This window comes from Macrosteles quadrilineatus, unplaced genomic scaffold, assembly GCF_028750875.1.
Source record: "Macrosteles quadrilineatus isolate MER2022 unplaced genomic scaffold, UCM_ALF_1.0 Scaffold_8__2_contigs__length_117827958, whole genome shotgun sequence".
NCBI classification, from domain to species: Eukaryota; Metazoa; Arthropoda; class Insecta; order Hemiptera; family Cicadellidae; genus Macrosteles; species Macrosteles quadrilineatus.
This window is the reverse complement of record NW_026542601.1, coordinates 92,554,691-92,573,451: the sequence shown is the minus strand read 5'-3', so window position 1 is coordinate 92,573,451 and position 18,761 is coordinate 92,554,691. Positions and strand designations below refer to the sequence as shown.

At 35.5% G+C, this 18,761-nt stretch overlaps 1 protein-coding gene across 1 annotated transcript in view; it reads right to left on the bottom strand.

The window, feature by feature from the left end:
• The window catches only part of LOC129000574 (uncharacterized), a 53,880-nt gene that overhangs the window by 30,228 nt on the left and 4,891 nt on the right, over window positions 1–18,761 (bottom strand). The window contains exons 3-13 of the mRNA XM_054427535.1: window positions 16,944–17,110; window positions 15,902–16,062; window positions 13,911–14,070; window positions 13,478–13,742; window positions 12,610–12,845; window positions 12,147–12,249; window positions 10,642–10,769; window positions 8,581–8,709; window positions 8,165–8,332; window positions 7,397–7,562; window positions 6,883–6,998 (exon numbers count right to left, since the gene is read on the bottom strand). Of these exons, the coding sequence (XP_054283510.1) occupies window positions 6,883–6,998; window positions 7,397–7,562; window positions 8,165–8,332; window positions 8,581–8,709; window positions 10,642–10,769; window positions 12,147–12,249; window positions 12,610–12,845; window positions 13,478–13,742; window positions 13,911–14,070; window positions 15,902–16,062; window positions 16,944–17,110 (1,799 nt within the window). The remainder of the gene's footprint in view (window positions 1–6,882; window positions 6,999–7,396; window positions 7,563–8,164; window positions 8,333–8,580; window positions 8,710–10,641; window positions 10,770–12,146; window positions 12,250–12,609; window positions 12,846–13,477; window positions 13,743–13,910; window positions 14,071–15,901; window positions 16,063–16,943; window positions 17,111–18,761) is intronic.

The following is an 18,761-nucleotide window of genomic DNA, read 5'->3' as shown; positions in this document are numbered from 1 at the left end:
AAACAAAAACTTCAAGAAATTAATTTGTTCTCCTATGGGATGTGTGCGGGATCGCATACCTCCTCATCACTTTATTGCTAATCTTAAAAAATTCTGCAGCAGAACTGGTGCATCCATCTTAATTGTCACATTTGATGAAACCTCAACAGGAAATTTACGTAATGGACTGACACACCCAGTTTTTGTACAGTGTCTCCGAGACCTAATAATTTCATCTTCACACTTGCCCCTGACTTCAGCTGCTGAGGAGTCTCCTACAACACCTAATGCTCAACAAGGACCTGCTCCAACCAACCCACAACCTGCACCTGGCACTACCCACCACCAGCCAACTGTAACAGTTGTAGTTGACCTCACATCTGATGACCAATCATGTTTGCAGTCCACTGTAGTTCCTGGTCATCTTGCCTATAGTGAAATAGTGAAAGTGTGTGACAAAAAGCAGAGTAATAGTGAGAGTGTAGTCCAGATCATTGGTAACACAGAGTCTAGTGATAGTAGTATTGATTTAGATGTAAGCCTTGTAAATACTAATGTTGAAATCCCACAGCTTGTAAATAGTAATGTTTTTTTAGACCACTAGATAACTACAATAACAGACCTACTAGAAAAATCCCTTTTAAACTCTCAAGTAAGTCATCAGACAGACCCAAAATAGCTAAAAGTTTTTCAAATCTACTGTTATTTCATCAAAATGTGCAGCACCTATCATCCAGATTAGACATCTTAAAAATTAATCTCACAGAAATCCAACCTACTGTTTTGGCAATATCTGAACACAAAATGACAGAACCAGAAATATCAGTTTTTAGTATTCCAGATTACAAAGTATGTTCATATTTTGCTAGATCTATAAAAGTGGGAGGTGGAGTAATGATCATGATAAAAGATAACATTAAAAGTAAAAAAATCCTAATACCTGCTGTTGAATCTCTATTAGAAGAGAAAGAATTTGAGTGTTGTCTTGCTGAGGTCTCTTTCGCTGATTTAAATTGTGTAATAGCTTGTATATATAGGTCTCCCAAAAAATGTTTGATTAAAAATTTTCTGAATAAATTTGAAAGTTTGTGTAGTATTTTAAGTAAACGTTTTTCAAATATAATTTTAGCAGGGGATTTTAACATAAATGTGTTAAATAAAGATAGAACATACAAAGATTTTGTTAATATATTAAAGATATATAATTTGTCATACTGGGTAAATTTTCCAACAAGGATAGATGTAAATTTAAATTCACAGAGTGCTATTGATAACATTATAAGTAATATAGAGAATAGAGATTGTAAAATTACAGGTATTGTAACTTGTATTTCGGACCATGATGCTCAACTCTTTGAAGTTTCATGCTCAAACAAAAACAGTAAAAAAATAACAAAAAAACTAATAAGGAAATTTTCAACAAATAATTATGATTTTTTTGAGAAAGAGTTATTGACAGAAACTTGGTTAGAAGTCTATCAGGCGCCTATAGATAAGAAATATGATGTTTTTTATAGTATATTTAATCATTATTTTAATGTATTTTTCCCTAAAACTTTAACAGCGATAAATTGTTTCAAAAAAAGTAATTGGATTACTGAAGAAATAATATGCAAAAAAAGACAGATTAAAGAATTAGAAATTTTATTTAGATTAAGTAAGAATGAAAGTCTTAAGGTAACCATTAAAAAGTTGAAAGCTGAACTAAAGCAATGCATTGACAAGGAAAAAAAAAATGTTTTTTGATAGAAAAGTAAATAATGCAAAGAATAAAGCAAAACAAACTTGGAAATTAATTAACTCAGAGGTAAACAACAAAAAGGTTTCAAAATGTAACATTGATATTTTGAGAGATGGTATATTTATTACTGACCCTCTCCAGGTCAGTAATAGTTTCAATGATTTCTTTGTGTCTGTGGTTGATAATTCTGTTCTTCCTAAAATTCTTCAAGGAAAAGATAGTGTGGTGCATTCTCAGCATTTAATTTCCATTAATAAATTCAAATTCAAGCAAATTGATGAGAAAGATCTTGAAAAATTAATATTATCTTTTGAAAACAAATATTCTACTGGCTATGATGATGTTTCAATTATTACTGTTAAAAAAGTTCTTCCTGCTATTTTAAAACCTCTTTTACATATAGTAAATTCTTCTCTCATTTCAGGCATTTTTCCTAATAAACTCAAAATAGGAAAAATTATTCCAGTTTTCAAAAAAGGGGAACCAAACGATGTTTCCTGTTACCGACCAATTTCACTTCTTCCAGTTTTTTCAAAAATCTTAGAAAAAGTTGTTTTTATACAATTGATGGATTTTTTAAATGAACATAACTTAATGGATTCAGAACAACATGGATTTCAAGCAGGCAAATCGACAGTCACTGCAGTTATTGAATTTATTGAAAGTATAATAAATGCAGTGGATAAGAGAGAAAAAGTAATTGGCATTTTTCTTGATTTAACAAGGGCATTTGATAGTGTATCGCATGAAAATCTTATTGACACTTTATCAAAATTAGGTATTCATGACAAAGAATTAAATTGGTTTAGATCCTACCTATTTCTTAGGCAACAATATGTTGAGATAGAACATTATAAATCAGATTTCTCAAGTAAATATAATTACATCCAAAAGTTTAATTCACAGATTCAGATGGTCCGCCATGGAGTTCCGCAGGGGTCGGTGTTGGGGCCCCTCTTGTTCCTAATATACTTGAGGGGTCTGCCTGACTTGATGCCTGTGGGCGGGGCGGCCTGTTTGTATGCTGATGATACTAATATTACCATTTGTGGAAATTCAAAAGAAAGTATTGAGGCATCATCATTGGTCAGTCTCTCCATCATAAAAAAATTCTTAGATAGCAAAAACCTTCTTTTAAACCCTGAAAAATCTAATTTTGTATCATTTTCTACAAAACAAAACAAAAACAAATTAAATCCAGACATAATCTTAGAAGATTATAAATTACAACAGGTAGAACATACAAAATTTCTTGGTTTAATAATTGACTAGTGTACATGTTGCTCGAATTCGAGCAATTGCAAAGTATTACAGGAGTTATTTCAAAACTAATAACAGTCACATTTACAATGAGTTTAAAAGAGTCAACTCGAAGATTACCGGCGTGTAACTCAGACCATGTTTATCTTCGTTATCAATAAATCATTCTGGCCGGTTTTCTCCTTCTCAAAATGCCTCGCTGTACAGGCAACACAGGTCATTGATAGAGGGCCAATTGAAAACGAAAAGTCATTTTGGGGTAGTGTTAGGGCGCATTTGTAACCTAATAGTTGAGATTGTCCAGGGTCAGGTGCTAACTGTGATGAGTTAAGCCTATTACGCGCCACTGTTCTGTAGCTGCGGTAGTTATCACGATTACGCCCCCTGTCTGTTTCGTTGTCGTCGCGTCAAGAAAAAAACAACAAATAAACTAATAATTATAGCTACACAAAACAACGATTAATGCACAAATTTAAGTTACAATCATGCTAACACGATCCGTCATAGCAACACAAAACAACGATATATACACAAATTTAAGATACAACCATACTAACACGATGCATCTTGGGAGTTATGTTTACACAAACTTAAATAGTAAAATAAAAAAAAAATAAAATAAAAATGTACTCAATTCGTTTCATTGAATTGAAAAATAAATAACAGCAATTAAATTATACAGCTAATCAAAATGTAAACAATTAAGTTATCCATAAGGATAAGATGGGAACTTTCAAAGCCACTGGGGCAGAGCCCAAGGGACTTTAAAAAAATGTAAGACCAGTTTGCAAATCTACGCGACACGCTCTTTCCAATGAGACGTCAATGGATAAAATCGGTTAAGAAATGGCGGAGGAGTTCAACCGACAAAGTTTCATGTAGCGTCTAGCCTGGGACAAACATGTTGATCATGTTATCAAAAAAATGTCTTCAGGAGTATCTGCTTTAAGACAAATGTATAAAGTTTGCAGCTTAAAAACATTAATATCAATATATTATGCCTTAGTTCATTCTAATTTAGCTTATGGAATCAGTATATATGGAGCAACTACATCAAAAAACTTAAAACGGATTCTATCGTACCAGAAAAGGGCAATTAGGGCAATGTTTAATTTGAAAAGGAAAGATTCGGTAAAACATATTTTTACCGATCTTGGAATACTAACTGTTCATGGACTATATATCTTGGAAACTATTATTTATGCAAAAAATATTACAAAAACTCAGGTATCAAACAAAATTAGTCATAATTATAACACTCGTTCTCAATCTCAAATTGATAGACACAATCTAGAATTTTATAAAAAGAAAACAAAATTTGCAGGAAATAAATTTATGTCCCATCTTCCAAAAATACTTCTAACTGAAAATGATACAAAAAAGTTTAAAAATTGTCTGAAACAGTATTTGATTAAAATTGCCCCTTATTCTCTTGAAGAGTTTTGGGAGAACAAATAAAATAGATATTCTGTCTTATTTTTAGTTCTTAAATGTAAAACATTTTATTTTGTAAGATCTGACTCTATTCCTGTACAATTGTACTTAAATGAATAAAGGATATTTTGATTGATTGATTGATTAAATTGAGCAATATTATGTATCATTGTAAAGTTAAATTTTAGTACTATACTTGTGAGAACAGGGAATAGCCATAGAGAATACAAGTCTCAGCCATATTGCAATTATTCTTTCACATTGCTCTTTGTTGACCAGGTGGGAAAAACAAAAGCAGAAAACTTGGTTCTGACTTCAACAATTAAGCGAAGTGACTGGAGAAACCAAATCTATGGTTTCAAGTACAGTACCCCGACAAACATTGCATGACCCGATACGCTACCGGTTATCCACGACGATATCCACCGTAGGCAGTCAAACGTCAACGAGGACACTACCACGATGACGATTTCCCAAATACCTTCGAAAATGGAGAGCCTCCCGAGATTGCCGATAGACGACCCATTGGCTGGATTCATATTCTGAACAAACAGTACCTGATTGCTGAGATGAAAAAAATATCAGCTAGGGAACGAGGGTAGCGTCGCTGAGCTTTGTAAATGCTTTTGAGATTATTGGAAGAACCCGTTGGGAAGCACCCGTCAGTCGATGAACCCGATGGTTATTACAGTATTGGGGCCTACTGCCTCTACAGCCTACGATACGCAAATTTGACCACAGCGGCTGGAACCTTTTTCCATGCCCCAGGAGATGGCCAGCGTTCGAGAAATACTTGGACTCCTGCCGAACGCCGATTCGGAGTCCGTTCGACGAACTCTCGTGATGCTGGTGAAGCATCCGGCTAACATGCCGTCACCTAAGCAGGATATTACGTTGCGTCCAAACCCCTTTTAGACCACCTGCGGAACACGACTATCGCGCTACGCTTGATAGATCTGACGAACGTCCAACAGCTTAACAACGCCCTACGAAACGATCCTGCCTCAACCGTATGCCTTCCCGTCACAAACCCAGAAGTCATGTTATGATTTCGGCAACCGGACAAACCAGTGGTCACAACCCAACCAGGACCTGTGGATGTCGCGATTCCAACCCAGCTTCTCAACCTCACGTCCAGGCAACCCCAACCCATGGGGTGGGACAAGAGTGGGAGACGACACTCTGTTGTTGTGCAATCGGGCTCACAAGTGGAACCTGCGATTTGACGGCAAGAAAGATCCGGTCTCGTTTCTGGAACGTCTGGAGGAGTTGGCTGAGGCCAACTCAATCGATTTCGACGAAGAGAAAAAATCATTACCAGAACTTCTTCACGGCCCAGCATTACTTTGGTACCGGAACTGACACGGTAGCTGGCGGGCGTATCTAAGACTTCAATCGTCAGTTTTAAAGACCAATTTCTCCCTCTGTTGTATCGATAAGACCTAGACAAGTGAGGAGATTGTAAGCCAATTCGGGACTATGTCGTCACGTTGTCAACGCTGTTTTGGAGGAGCAGAACATTCCCGAAACAAGGGAAACTTGACCTCCTCTACTGCAACATGCGCCCTGAGTACAAATTAATCATACGTCACGCCGATTTTTGTACTCTGGAGGGGTTGCTGGAGAGAGCTGAGGGTTACGAGTCGTACGTTCGTAGCCTCAAACCTTCCAACCGCCACCATGGGGCCATGGGGCTTTATATTTTAAAATTTTGAGCTGCCCCCAAAAATACCCTATTTTGGGGTCCCGGGCAAAATTGTCATACTGAAATTATGTGCTACTTGATAAGGGTTGCTATTGAAACATTTTAAGTTACCCCTGGCAACCCCTATTTGGGGGTGGTGGGAGTGGGACACCCGGTATATGTGTCTGTAAACGCAATAACTTGAGTAATTTTTGTCCGATTTTGGTGAAATTCGGCTTGAAGGTGTAAGGCAGAATAAACTTGAATGAGTTCGCAAGCCAGCATGATCGGACCATGGGAACGGAGTTTTAGGGGAGTCTTATGGGGTAAAAATGAATTTTTCTCATTTTTGATCCTAAAATAAAAAAAATCTTAATTTCTCTCTAGACTTTTTTAAAGAGCTTAAAAAAAATGATTTAGTATATCAAATTTTGTACGGGTTTTTGTAGGGTTATAGGTGACGGATAAAATTTAAAAAATTGTAAATTTAAAATTCCCGTGTTATTCTTATGGAGAATATTGTAAAATAGTCGGTAGGTTTGCTGCGGCGGGAGTAATTAGCATATATATAATGTTAAATTTAGTGACATCTTACCTCTTTTTAATGTAAAAATTACATTTGTTGGCGTTGAAATATCAAAAGAGATAGTCATATTCTGTAAGACTTTTTCACGTTTTTTTTTGTTTACTGGGAAGATATGTTGGCACTAAAATAGATCATTAAATACCTTTTGTAAAGAAAATGCAACATCGCCAACAACAGATAATAATTACTGTGATTTACCAGAGCATCGTTGGGATTTATTCCGTCAAGTGTTGCTGGACCAAGTTCTGTCAGAACCAAAGCAGCAAACAGTTCATCCTTCAGAGGCAGAAGATCACCGGAGTACTGTATCTCTCCTGGAAGAAGATTTCACCCTTCTCAATCACATCACCTTAAGAAACATCTAGTATACTCGTTGAAAGGTATTATGTGGACACCAGACTATACTATTAAAGCAGCTGAGTTGATCGTTGGTATTGCAATTACAAACCATATAACACATGTTTATGTTTCTCATAATTTTTAATACAAAAAATAAATTGATATCTTACATTTTGGGGGGGGGGGGGGTACAGACCTCCCGGACGCCCCCTCTGGCTCGACACTGCTCACTTATACTAATCACTGAAACTAATAACAACAGTTTCTTTGTAAGCTGAACCAAAAAACTACCTATTTTCTCAAGCTTAAACCAGTAACCTCTTATCAGATGAGCACTACCACTCAGCTACTCAAATTTAAATCAAAACCACACCTGAACACTGGATAAGAGACTCAATCTTAGGTATAGGCTCAGTCAGAGGATATTCCACAGGCTCACTGTAATACTGCTGCACGCCATGACTCAACGGCCTCTCAATGTCCTCTCCTCCACTTCTAAGTCTTGGGTTGACTGCCGATGGGTTCAAGCTCAACACGTACTGCAAATTAAAGTTGTCTTACACCATGAAAACTATAATTTACTATGGTATCTATTATGATGGGTAGGTTAACAAACTCCTCTCTGAGGAATCTTTTTTTAAAGCCAATACGCATTGGTCAGACATGTCATGCTGGGCTCAGGAGAAGAATATGGACTTCCTATTTGGCCTGCCTTCAAGCGGCTTATAAATGGGTTCAAGTAAACTGTTCATCTTCAACCTTTAACACCAGGGCCAACTACAGGGTGTTTTTTAAACACAACCCACATTAAAAGAACTGCAAGATGGTGTTTAACAATAAGCCAAGATATCCCTGTTCTTCTTTGTTTCATTGCATATCAGCCAATGCATTGTTGTTCAGTTATCCATGGCGTTTAGTGTTATTGGGAATTTCTTATCAATAAGTCTCAACAAGGTGTTTTTGCAAGTTGAAATAAAGTACATACTTTTATACTTGACACTCCTTGAAATTTAGTAAATGTTGTTTTTTATCTAGTTTTTGGCTATTTTTTCATGAACGATTTACACAACAGTATTGCAAGCCAGTAGCTGGGAACTAGAATATAGCTTATAGTCCTTATAGTCACTCTCTATCATCTTACTCTGTAGAAGAGTGAAAGTGTGAGTCCTTTCCTGTATTCATTGGTTGCATCTGGGAGTATACGGGTAGGTCTCACCTCCTCATTCAGTCTGCGTAACGCTCCTTGTAGCGTTTTTGTATTCAGTAGTTTCTTGTTCTCCAGGAATGATTCTGTGCAGCTTGCATGGATCTGGAGAATTATAATTTTATGCTAATATTATGTTAATTCACATGTATCAAGAGATTTTGATTTTCTGGCCGAGCTAGTTTAAATTGGTTGGATTATTATTGAAATAGTTAAAAAAATAACAAGAAATCATAGTAACACATAAAACTATTTAGTTACACATTCTTCATATATTTTCAGTGAATTTTTAACCAAAATAGTGCCTAATGGCTAGATTAAGTATTGAGCATACAAAAAAAATTTTAACTTACAAACTCTCCATCGATTCCACCATACACAATACTTGGCTTTTCTAAAACTCTGTAATCATCGGTTTTATCAAAACTGAAACAGAATCCTGCATTCACTATTGCATGGTCATTTTGAGCTCTTCTTTCTATCTGAAATCAAAGTTAATGATTCAACAATGATTGTTGCTATAATTTAAGTAAACTTAACTTTTCAGTAAATCTCTATCCAATATTAAAATAACCCCCCGCCGCAGCAAACCTGCTGACTAAGCGAATTTTCATTTGTCTGAATTGATTTTCAATTAATTCTATTTTAATAACATCTATTCTATACTTATTTAATACGCAAGCAGGATTTTTGTGACAATTACTCCTCCAAAACTACTTAACCGATTGACATGTTTTTGGTCTCATTGGAAAGAGCGTAACGTGAAGTTGTGCAGGAAACTTTCTTTTTAGGGAAATAATTAGAGAGTGAGGCCCTGGAGCCCTTTAAAGTTTCGTATTTCTCCATAAGATTAACATGGGAAACAAAAATTGTTATGAAACTCCAGCTGTTGTCAGAAATTAAAGGTGAGAAGAAGAACATATGTTGTAAACCGTTAATAAGTTTACTAATTTAACAGTTTGCTTCAAACATTTACTGACTTGGTTAAAATAAAATGTTTACTACTTGAATTTGGGTTGGCGTAAATATTACAATGGAAAAAAGTGAGAGAACCTGGATAGATTGATATCTTAAAAAGAAAACTGAATTAACACTGTGCTGCATTTCTTTTAATCATTGAAAGAGCCCATTTGCAAACTATGGAACCATAGGAAAGTCATGAACATCACCAAGGAGAAGAAATATAAATGTTTTTTTTTAATTTATAATGTTACTAGCTGTACCCGCGGGCTTTGCCCCGTTTAACTACACAAGTGAGCTCATTCGCATGGCTCAATCACGTCCTGGTTGAAGTCGTTCGCTTCGCTCACTCACCTTTAGGTTGGAGCTCGTTCGCTCCGCTCACTTGCCTTCAGGTTAGCTCGTTCGCTATGTTAACTCGCTTCCAGGTTGAAGTTCGTTCGCTACGCTCACTCACCTTTTGGTTGCAAATTGGCTGTAGTCATAAATTTAAAAAAATAATAGTGCTGTTGGTAATCCTTGTATCTTTAATGCTATTGAACATCATAGAACAGAACCAACTTGTTTAATTGAAACAGCTGTTAAGAAGTTCCTTTTAAATATGAAAAATCATAAGGTTAACATGGGAAACTCCAGAGCCACTGGGGCGGAGCCCGAAAGCCCGACCAGAATAAAAACTACTTAGTTTTCCTATTTAATGCCCAAAGAATCGGTGTACCGAATTTCAGCCTCCTAGGTAAATGGGAAGTGGGAGAATTAGTGATGAGTGAGTGAGTGAGTGAGTCAGTCAGTGAGGGCTTTGCCTTTTATATATTTAGATTATGGGTAACCTAATAATAAATAGATAAATAAATAAAAATGCCTTTATTTAGCAAGCGTTCCTCAGTACATACTGCTTTACAGGATGCGGCTACGAGTAAGGCTATTTGTAGAAAACGCTAAAAAACAAGATCAGCTTTTAACAACAATGATAAGATATTTACAAGAAATTGTGATTATATCGATCTGTTATGTACCTACATCATGAGTATTTCCAAAATCTTTGAGTTGTTGAATATTTTAAAGTCATCAGAAATTATGACTGTTTTTCATTTTAAAATAACGCCTTTAATACTTAGCAATTGCTCGAATTCGAGCAACAGGGACACTAGTTATGTTTAATAAGTACCTAGGTTTGCTGATACAAGGAAACTAATAAATTGATTTTTTGTAAAATAATAATAGCTTTATTATAAAATAAATAAATTTGCCAGGTTTGATCCAAATATATACAAACAAGCAAACTACAACATTTTACAATATTCCTTATCCATAAAAATAACATGGGAATTTTAAATTTAAAATTTTTTTAATTTTCTCCGTTACCATAAACCATACTTTTTAAGCTCTTTAAAATTGTTTAGAGAGAAATTGGGAAATTTTGTGAAACTTAGCAAAAATTATATATAATTTACCTTATAAGTTCTAACAATGTATGAATTGTTGAGTGGAAAAAATATAATTTTCGTTATTAGCCTTCTGTAGATTTCTGTGTACAGGTACTCTGGCAAAGAGATTGTCAATGTGGACCAATCCTCTTTAGCTAAAACATAAACAGAGTTTTATGGAATCACATTGCTTCATCCTATACAAAATGTACTCAAAACTACCAACACAAAATTTACACTGTACACAAAAAACATTATTTCACTGTCACCGAAACTCTCTCTTCCTCTTAGTTGAAAATTCTGCCAGTGCTGACAGTGAAATATCCTAATGTTTTGTGTCGCTTTAAGGTCGATTCACACACATCAGTCCAGTCACAGTTCCGTTACAGTCCAGTTGCAGTCCAGTTACAGTCCAGTCACAGTTGCATCCGCAATTTCTCAGTCAATTGTCCGTCAGTTGGTTTCAGTCAGTCTTCCGTCTCTAATACTTACAGTAATTTACAGTCAAAAAATTAAAATTTAAAACCTATATTCTATTAAATTATCATTGTCTATCTTGTTGATTGTTACAAACAGTACTCAAAATACAAACGCAACCATTTAAATAACAATAACACTTTTTTCTAACCTCAAACAGTTCCGTCAGGCGTCCGAACAATCAAAAAATATCGGTGAAAAGAAATCTGAAATTGACTGACGGATGCCGCCAGAGAGACTGACGGGACTGCAACGGATGAGTGTAGATAGCGCAATAGAAAATCCATCAAAGAATATTTTTGTTAACTGTGACGTGCCTGAAGTGACTTTACTGTGACGTGCCGTAACTGATGTGTGTGAATCAACCTTTAGCCAGTTTTGACTCTTTCCCATTTAGGTAAGCCTTTGCTATCCTCACAAAATTGTTTTTAAATAATTTGGATTTTTACTGTTATGAGATGAGAGAAAACCATTATAAACAATTTACTGAAATCATTTTGACAATGTTGCAAACTACTAAATGAGTTTAAACTACTACAAACAGTGTTAAATATAGCTGACTCATGTTTTCTTATTAAGGACCAAACCCACCTACTCATCTGACAACAGAACAAGAAAGTTTTGGACTACAAATTAGTACAGTTTTTTATTTTTTTTTTGTAACCGTTTCTGGTGCATTGACACTTTGCTACACCATACAATTTTGGGTTAGCTCTTTCAAATATATAATATAACAATTTTAAACCATTTAATGTGACTCATTATTTGAGTCGGTAGCGTTACGGTCTTCGTGCCCAAGGCAGCGATGTCTTGGGTTCGGACCCTGGTCACTGCCACTAACAGTATTCACCTTCGTACTGGATACGTTCCATGCACGGGCAAATACTCTATGTGAGTGGCGAAAAGCAGGTTGATAGAGGCCGCAAACCTCTTTTGTAAAAATATAAAAATGATGTTGCACTAAATATTTCAAAAGTTATAATCAATCCACCATCATAAGCCCTGATAACAAAGTTTTTATAATATTGATACCTAAGATTAGGAAAACATCTTACCAATGACCACTTTAGCGCCAACTGTCTCGAATATTGTGAACAAATCCGAGGGAAACCTACGACAGTCATGTTTGATGGACAAGTTACCCGCCAATGTTCCAACCTGTGTTATAAGAAATAGATATTTTTGCGTAAATAATAAAATAGAGAGTGACAAATTGTAAAAAGATAGTAATTACTTTCTAGCAACCTACTATTAATTTTTTGACTTCATAAACTCTTTGAACTTTAATCGATTGTTATATTGAAGTGTGTGTGCCTAGAGTAACTGTTACTATAGAAAGCAATCAGTAAAATAATTTCATAAGTTTGTTATGTCATATATTATTTTATCACTCATTAGGTCACTACTAGTTTGAGCACGTAATTAGTACCATAACAGTACTACTTCACTATCTTTGGATTACTACTTACTCTATGGTGAATCTCAGAAAATGTAAAAAATATTTTGAAAAATACTTACATTTCGCACAGGAATGTGGGCTACTTTATCCAAATGCCTGGCCAATACCAAGAGATATCTAAACTCACTTGGTCTCTCAATAGCCACTGCTTTGAACAGTTTTATAGTGTCTGTGAGAGTCATGTTTGCTCCCAAGACCAAAGTGTTGCCCTCAAATTCATGTCTTTTCAGTTCTGATACGCCATTAATATCGATGTAGGTTTCAGGAGACGGAGGATACTTAACTCGGTAGACACCTAAAAATATTCTCTACTCATTATTACATTTAAAACAGCAAAGTATGTGTTAGTGCACAGTTTAAGAGATAAATATGAATTGGTTCCTATGTATCACTAAAGCCGTACGTTTACACAGGTTAGTTAGCAGGGAGGTTACAGGGCATGTTACCTGCCTCTAGTATATTTCAAGTTGCCTGGGGCAGGTAACCTGCCCTGCTCGCCAACTGGCCTTGTGTAAACGCAGGGCTTAAGACTTTCGGATTGTGATTACAATAAAACTTTGTTAGTAAGTCTAGCAGTCTAGCTGACTGTATGATTGTGTTACTTTATTACCAAGATCAACGGATTGATAAATCATGATCATCAATGCACAAAGATCAATGACAGTTGTCGGGTTTAATTTCATAACTTCATAAAGCTAACAGACTTTTCTTGGACAGATTTTATGAGAAAGACTAAAGAGGTGAACATTTTAATTACCCAGCTAAATCGTACAATATAACCTGATTTAATAGACATGGTGTATTTTACAGATAAATCTATTGCTTGTGAGATATTACCCAGATAATTAAATTACATGGTACCAAACAATAAATGAATGAAATGAGAAAAATAATTAGGTATCATTTTTACCTTATTAAAATGATTACCTTGAGCTGTATTTCCACCGACTAACATGTACGTCCCTTTGATTGTAGAAAATATCTCTAGTATTTGACGAACTGTTGTTGCCCTGTACCATTCTCCACCACCCAAGGTATGCAGAGTGATTGTGGATGGGGCAAGAGCTAACTCTGCGAAGCAGCGTTCTAAATCGTCTTTTTCTTCAACACATTCAAAGTCGATTGAAGGAAGATGTAGGTTGCATTTATTTTGACATGGTTTTCCATTCTTTTTGCAAACATTGAGCAAGTCCTGAAATATACCATAATATTAAGATCTATTTTTTTGATAAGTTAAATCATTATTATTTATTTACCTATGCAAAGTTTAATATTGCCCTTTATTACAATTAAGTACAGCATAAACAGTTTCAACACATATTTTGTGTATGACTACATATTGCATTAAGGGAATTTGTACCTCAATATCATCCACTCTTTCTCTCACTTCTGCAGGACTATCGGCAGCAAAACTTTTGAAGGCATCCAGGATCGGTCGGTAGCCGGTACATCGGCAGTTATTGCCTCCAAAAGATTCTTCAATCTCCTTCATAGACATTGCAGGGTTTGACTGCAACAGACTAAAATACTGGTTGATCATGTTGGGCACTTGGGGTAGTGAAAACTACAAAGCTGTTAAATATAAGATTTATTAAGATAAAACTCAAAGTAAAAGTTACATCATACACGCCACACGGTCACATTGCTTCCTATTACATGAGCATGAGAAAACGGAAATTGTCAAGTACAAAAAATACACGTCAAATATGTAACCAGTTTGTCCAACCTTACAACATGAAAACTTGCTAGATAACTCATGTAACTTAGTACTATATATATACATATATTATAACAGATCATATACTATGACAGTCTTTGCCTATGCATAATACCATAGACAAAAAGAATTAAATATAGACTGTCAGCCGTGCTGCGGTTACCATGGTTACCATAGGTTCCGGCCCACACCGCTGTAGTTTACGTAGCGTGTACGCCGTAAATACATGGCGCTCCAAGCGGTGTGCGCCAGAAGATATGGTAACCGTAGCACAGCTGACGGTCTATATTTAATTCTTTTTGTCTATGATAATACTGAACATAATTAATCCCGTAAATAATTTGTGTTCTTATCATATGTGTGTGTATTTATAATAACTAGAGGTCGTCCAGTGGTCGAAAACTCGACCAAAATATGTAATGTACAAGACTTCTCTATTTTCACCAAAAGCTGTAAATAAAACATCTACAGGAAAATATCCTTCTAACAGTATGCATAGATTTTCCCTGCAATGCACATGAGCTGAGAAAAAAGTTTTGAAGAAACATTTCTGCTTATATAGATAACAATAATAATATATGTTCTTTGGAACGTAAATATATAATACAGTAATGACAATGATTGGTGAAATTGACTGGGTAGCCTGGTAGTTATAGTGCTTGCCTTCAAATCTGAAGGTCCCTGGTTAACTTCCAAGCAATATTGTTCCCAGTTTTAGATGCCATTCATCATCAGGCTATCAATCAATGATGATAACAAAAAGGTTGACATTAGACAGGAACAATACCAGGCTTGTACTGTTTACTTATGCTAATATCTATACTATTATAAAAAAGAGGTGGTTGCTGTATGTGTGTATGGGAAAAGTAAACTCGAAAAATACTGGTCGGATTGGGCTGAAATTTGGCATGATGATAGCTCACATTCCCGATTAACATATAGGCATATTCTTATTTCAAAAATCCTTTCGGGCTCCGCCCCAGTGGCTCTGGAGTTTCCCATGTTAACCTTATGAGAAATGGAATTATTGAATCTTAACAGCTGTTTAAATTAAACAAGTTGGTTCTGTTCTATGATGTTCAATAGCATTAAAGTTACAAGGATTACCAACAGGGTGCAGCACTATTATTTCTTTTACATTTATGACAACAGCTAATTTGCAACCAAAAGGTGAGTGAGCGTAGCGAACGAACTTCAACCTGGAGGCGAGTTAGCGTAGCGAACGAGCTAACCTGAAGGCAAGTGAGCGCAGCGAACGAGCTCCAACCTAAAGGTGAGTGAGCGTAGCGAACGAGCTCCAACCTAAAGGTGAGTGAGCGTAGCGAACAAACTTCAACCAGGACGTGATTGAGCCATGCGAACGAGATAATCTTGAAAATTAAGAAGTTAAACGGGGCAAAGCCCGCGGGTTACAGCTAGTAATGCATAAAAATATTAAATGAATATACACAGTACAAAATAAAAATATAACTTTGAGTGTTTTTTTCCATCATAGTATTCCTTTTATGAATGACACAGTTTATTTTGTACAGATAAATATGTACACAATAACATAGTCTCCGGTTTGAACCGAGATTTAATGTTTGGACCTAGGTTTGGTCCTGTGAGGATTGGTGTAGAGAGGGATTACATACCTGTACATAGACATGACCCATCCAGGAGTGCAGTACCCACACTGGGTGCCATAGAACTGCGCCAGCCTCGTTTGTACAGGGTGGTAGCCCTGCTTCCTGTTTCCAATACCTTCCACAGTGGTTACGGACATGCCTTGGCATGCATAGACTGCATACAAACACTGTAAGATGTTGATTATACTGTTAACGCATAACCGAGTAAAAAATGTCAATTTAACAAATTACTATAAATTTTTTCTCACATTATATGGCTGTTATCGATGACAATAGGTATACGTTATTCTAACCCAACAGTTGTTTTTGTTTTTAATTCTTTATTTAAATAGAGCTGTAAATGACTTCCAAAAGATAATATGATAGTTAGAAATGTATAAACCATTTCAGTTACCCAAACTTAAACAGTCAAAACTTGTATATTTTTGCTTAGGCCTATGGTTGACAGGATTCTCTAAGATGTATGGAGCACATTGTTCGATTTGATACTTGTGTGGCATTGTTAGGGTCAGCAGTTTGATTTCATACTATTTCAACACCATAAACACTACAATATTTATATATTTAATCATTGCAATGCAAACTAGGGAGGTGATCGATGGGCGACAAACCATCGTCCACCAGTTGGAACACCTACTTTTCTTTTATACCCTAAATGATTAAAAAAACTACTTTAGTCTAACAACACATCAATCTAAAACAGCTATATTCCTTAGCCTAATGCCCCTTTACCACAAGGAGTTCGAGTTGAACAATTAAGAATTAGTAAGGGTTGAGATGAGACATCTTTTCCTGTGTGGTGTACAACATTTTTCACCATTCTGTGTCATTATTTAAGGTAATAACTCTATCAACAACAATAACAACAAAATCTTGTAGGCTATATTCTTATTTTTTATCAACTAAGACTACATCAAATTTTATTTGGCAAAATCAGCATACAAAGAATAAAGTCAGACTCGGAATGATGTCCTTTAGGCTTCAAATGATTCTTTTTTGCCCTAAAGGAGTAAAATAACTTCTTTAGAAGAAACTATGAGTTCCTTACCGAGTTTACACCAAATGACTTTTCTATTCCAGTGGCAGGATCTGTCAGACTAAGATTGACGATGCAAGCGCCACAACCACCTTCCCGACACATAAACTTGGTGCCTCGTAGATGTGCCACATCTCTGATATATGTCAACAAGGTGGTGCCACCTGCCAGGCCACCTACTGTGGTGCAAATCAACATTTTATCTTGCTAAATTTGTCTATTATCTTGCTATTTGTTTGGGGCGGGAACAATAAGTATCTTACTTGTTACTTACAGGGGAATAGTCCCCTGTAACAAGTGTTTTTCCAAGATGGAAAACATCCCTGATGGTAGAAGGTGATATAAATAGAAATAGAGAGTTTTATGTTAGGTGCAAAAAAATGTACAAAAGCAAAATCAAAGAGGCAAAGCTGAAGTTTAATGACCATAAACTCAATACTTGTGATAACAAAAGTAAGGAGGCCTGGAATATTATAAAGTCTGAATCTGGTAGTTTTAATAAAAATAAATCCAACCCTATTATAGATGTTGACAACTTCAATGACTTTTTTGTCAATGTAGCAAATTTTGATGGTTCAAACAACAATGCACTCTGCAACTCAAATAGGCCTAGTTCTTTTGATTTACTTAATAATCATCCAAAGCAATGTTATACTGAAAATCTTAACTTCATGTGGGAGCATGTATTTCCACAAGATATAGACTTAATCATCAATAATCTGAAAAACTCCACCAGCAAGGATTGTTATGGTTTAACAACAAACATTGTAAAAAAACTCAAGTATGCTCTTGTTCCTCCTCTGACATTCATTATCAATTTAGTTTTACAAAATGGTGTTTTTCCAAATAATCTTAAGCTTACAAAAGTTGTGCCTATTCACAAGAAAGGCGACACTTCATGTCCATCAAATTACAGACCGATTGCGCTTGTCCCGGTATTTGCTAAGGTTATTGAGTGTTGTATTTATAAACAAATAAGTGCCTTTTTTAGTAATCATAATTTTCTAAGCAACTCCCAGTTTGGCTTCAGAGCCGGTTTATCAACTATCGATGCTTGTAAGTCAGTTGTTGATGACATTCTGAATGCTTTTGAATCACACGCCTTTTTAGAGTTAACTTTAGTAGATTTAAGTAAAGCATTTGATTGTGTTTCTCATAGCCTGTTGATTGATAAGTTAAGTTACTATGGTGTAAAAGATAAAACTTTAGATCTATTTAAATCATATTTAGGAAATAGATATCAGATGGTATCAGCCAACAATAAAACCTCTCAGTGGAAAGAAGTCACAGCAGGAGTACCCCAGGGTTCTGTACTTGGCCCTTTTTTGTTTTTAATTGCAATAAATGATCTTCCATCTAATCTTCCTTCAAAATCAGTACTGTATGCAGATGACACCTCCTTAATAGTCTCAAGCAAATCTTTGCAAGAGGTAAAAATTAAAACTGAGGAGATGAAAATAGCAGCCGATAGTTGGTTTAAGGCAAATAAATTTTCAGTAAACAATGACAAAACTGTTTCAATTATTTTTTCACAGACAAATCTTGTATCTGAAGTATCAAATGCTAAACTGCTAGGAATCATATTAGACTGTAAGTTATCTTGGCGTAGTCATACTGAAATGGTTGTTGCAAGGTTAAGTAACTCTTTGTTTCTGCTCAGGAGGTTGAAAAATCATGTTAGTTTAAGTATGTTAATTAATGTTTATTATGCATTCTTTCATTGTCACTTAGTTTATGGGGTAATTTTGTGGGGCAGTAGTAGCGGGGCAGTTAACGTTTTTAAAAAACAGAAAAAAGCAATCCGTATCCTAGCTGGCATAAAAAGTAGAG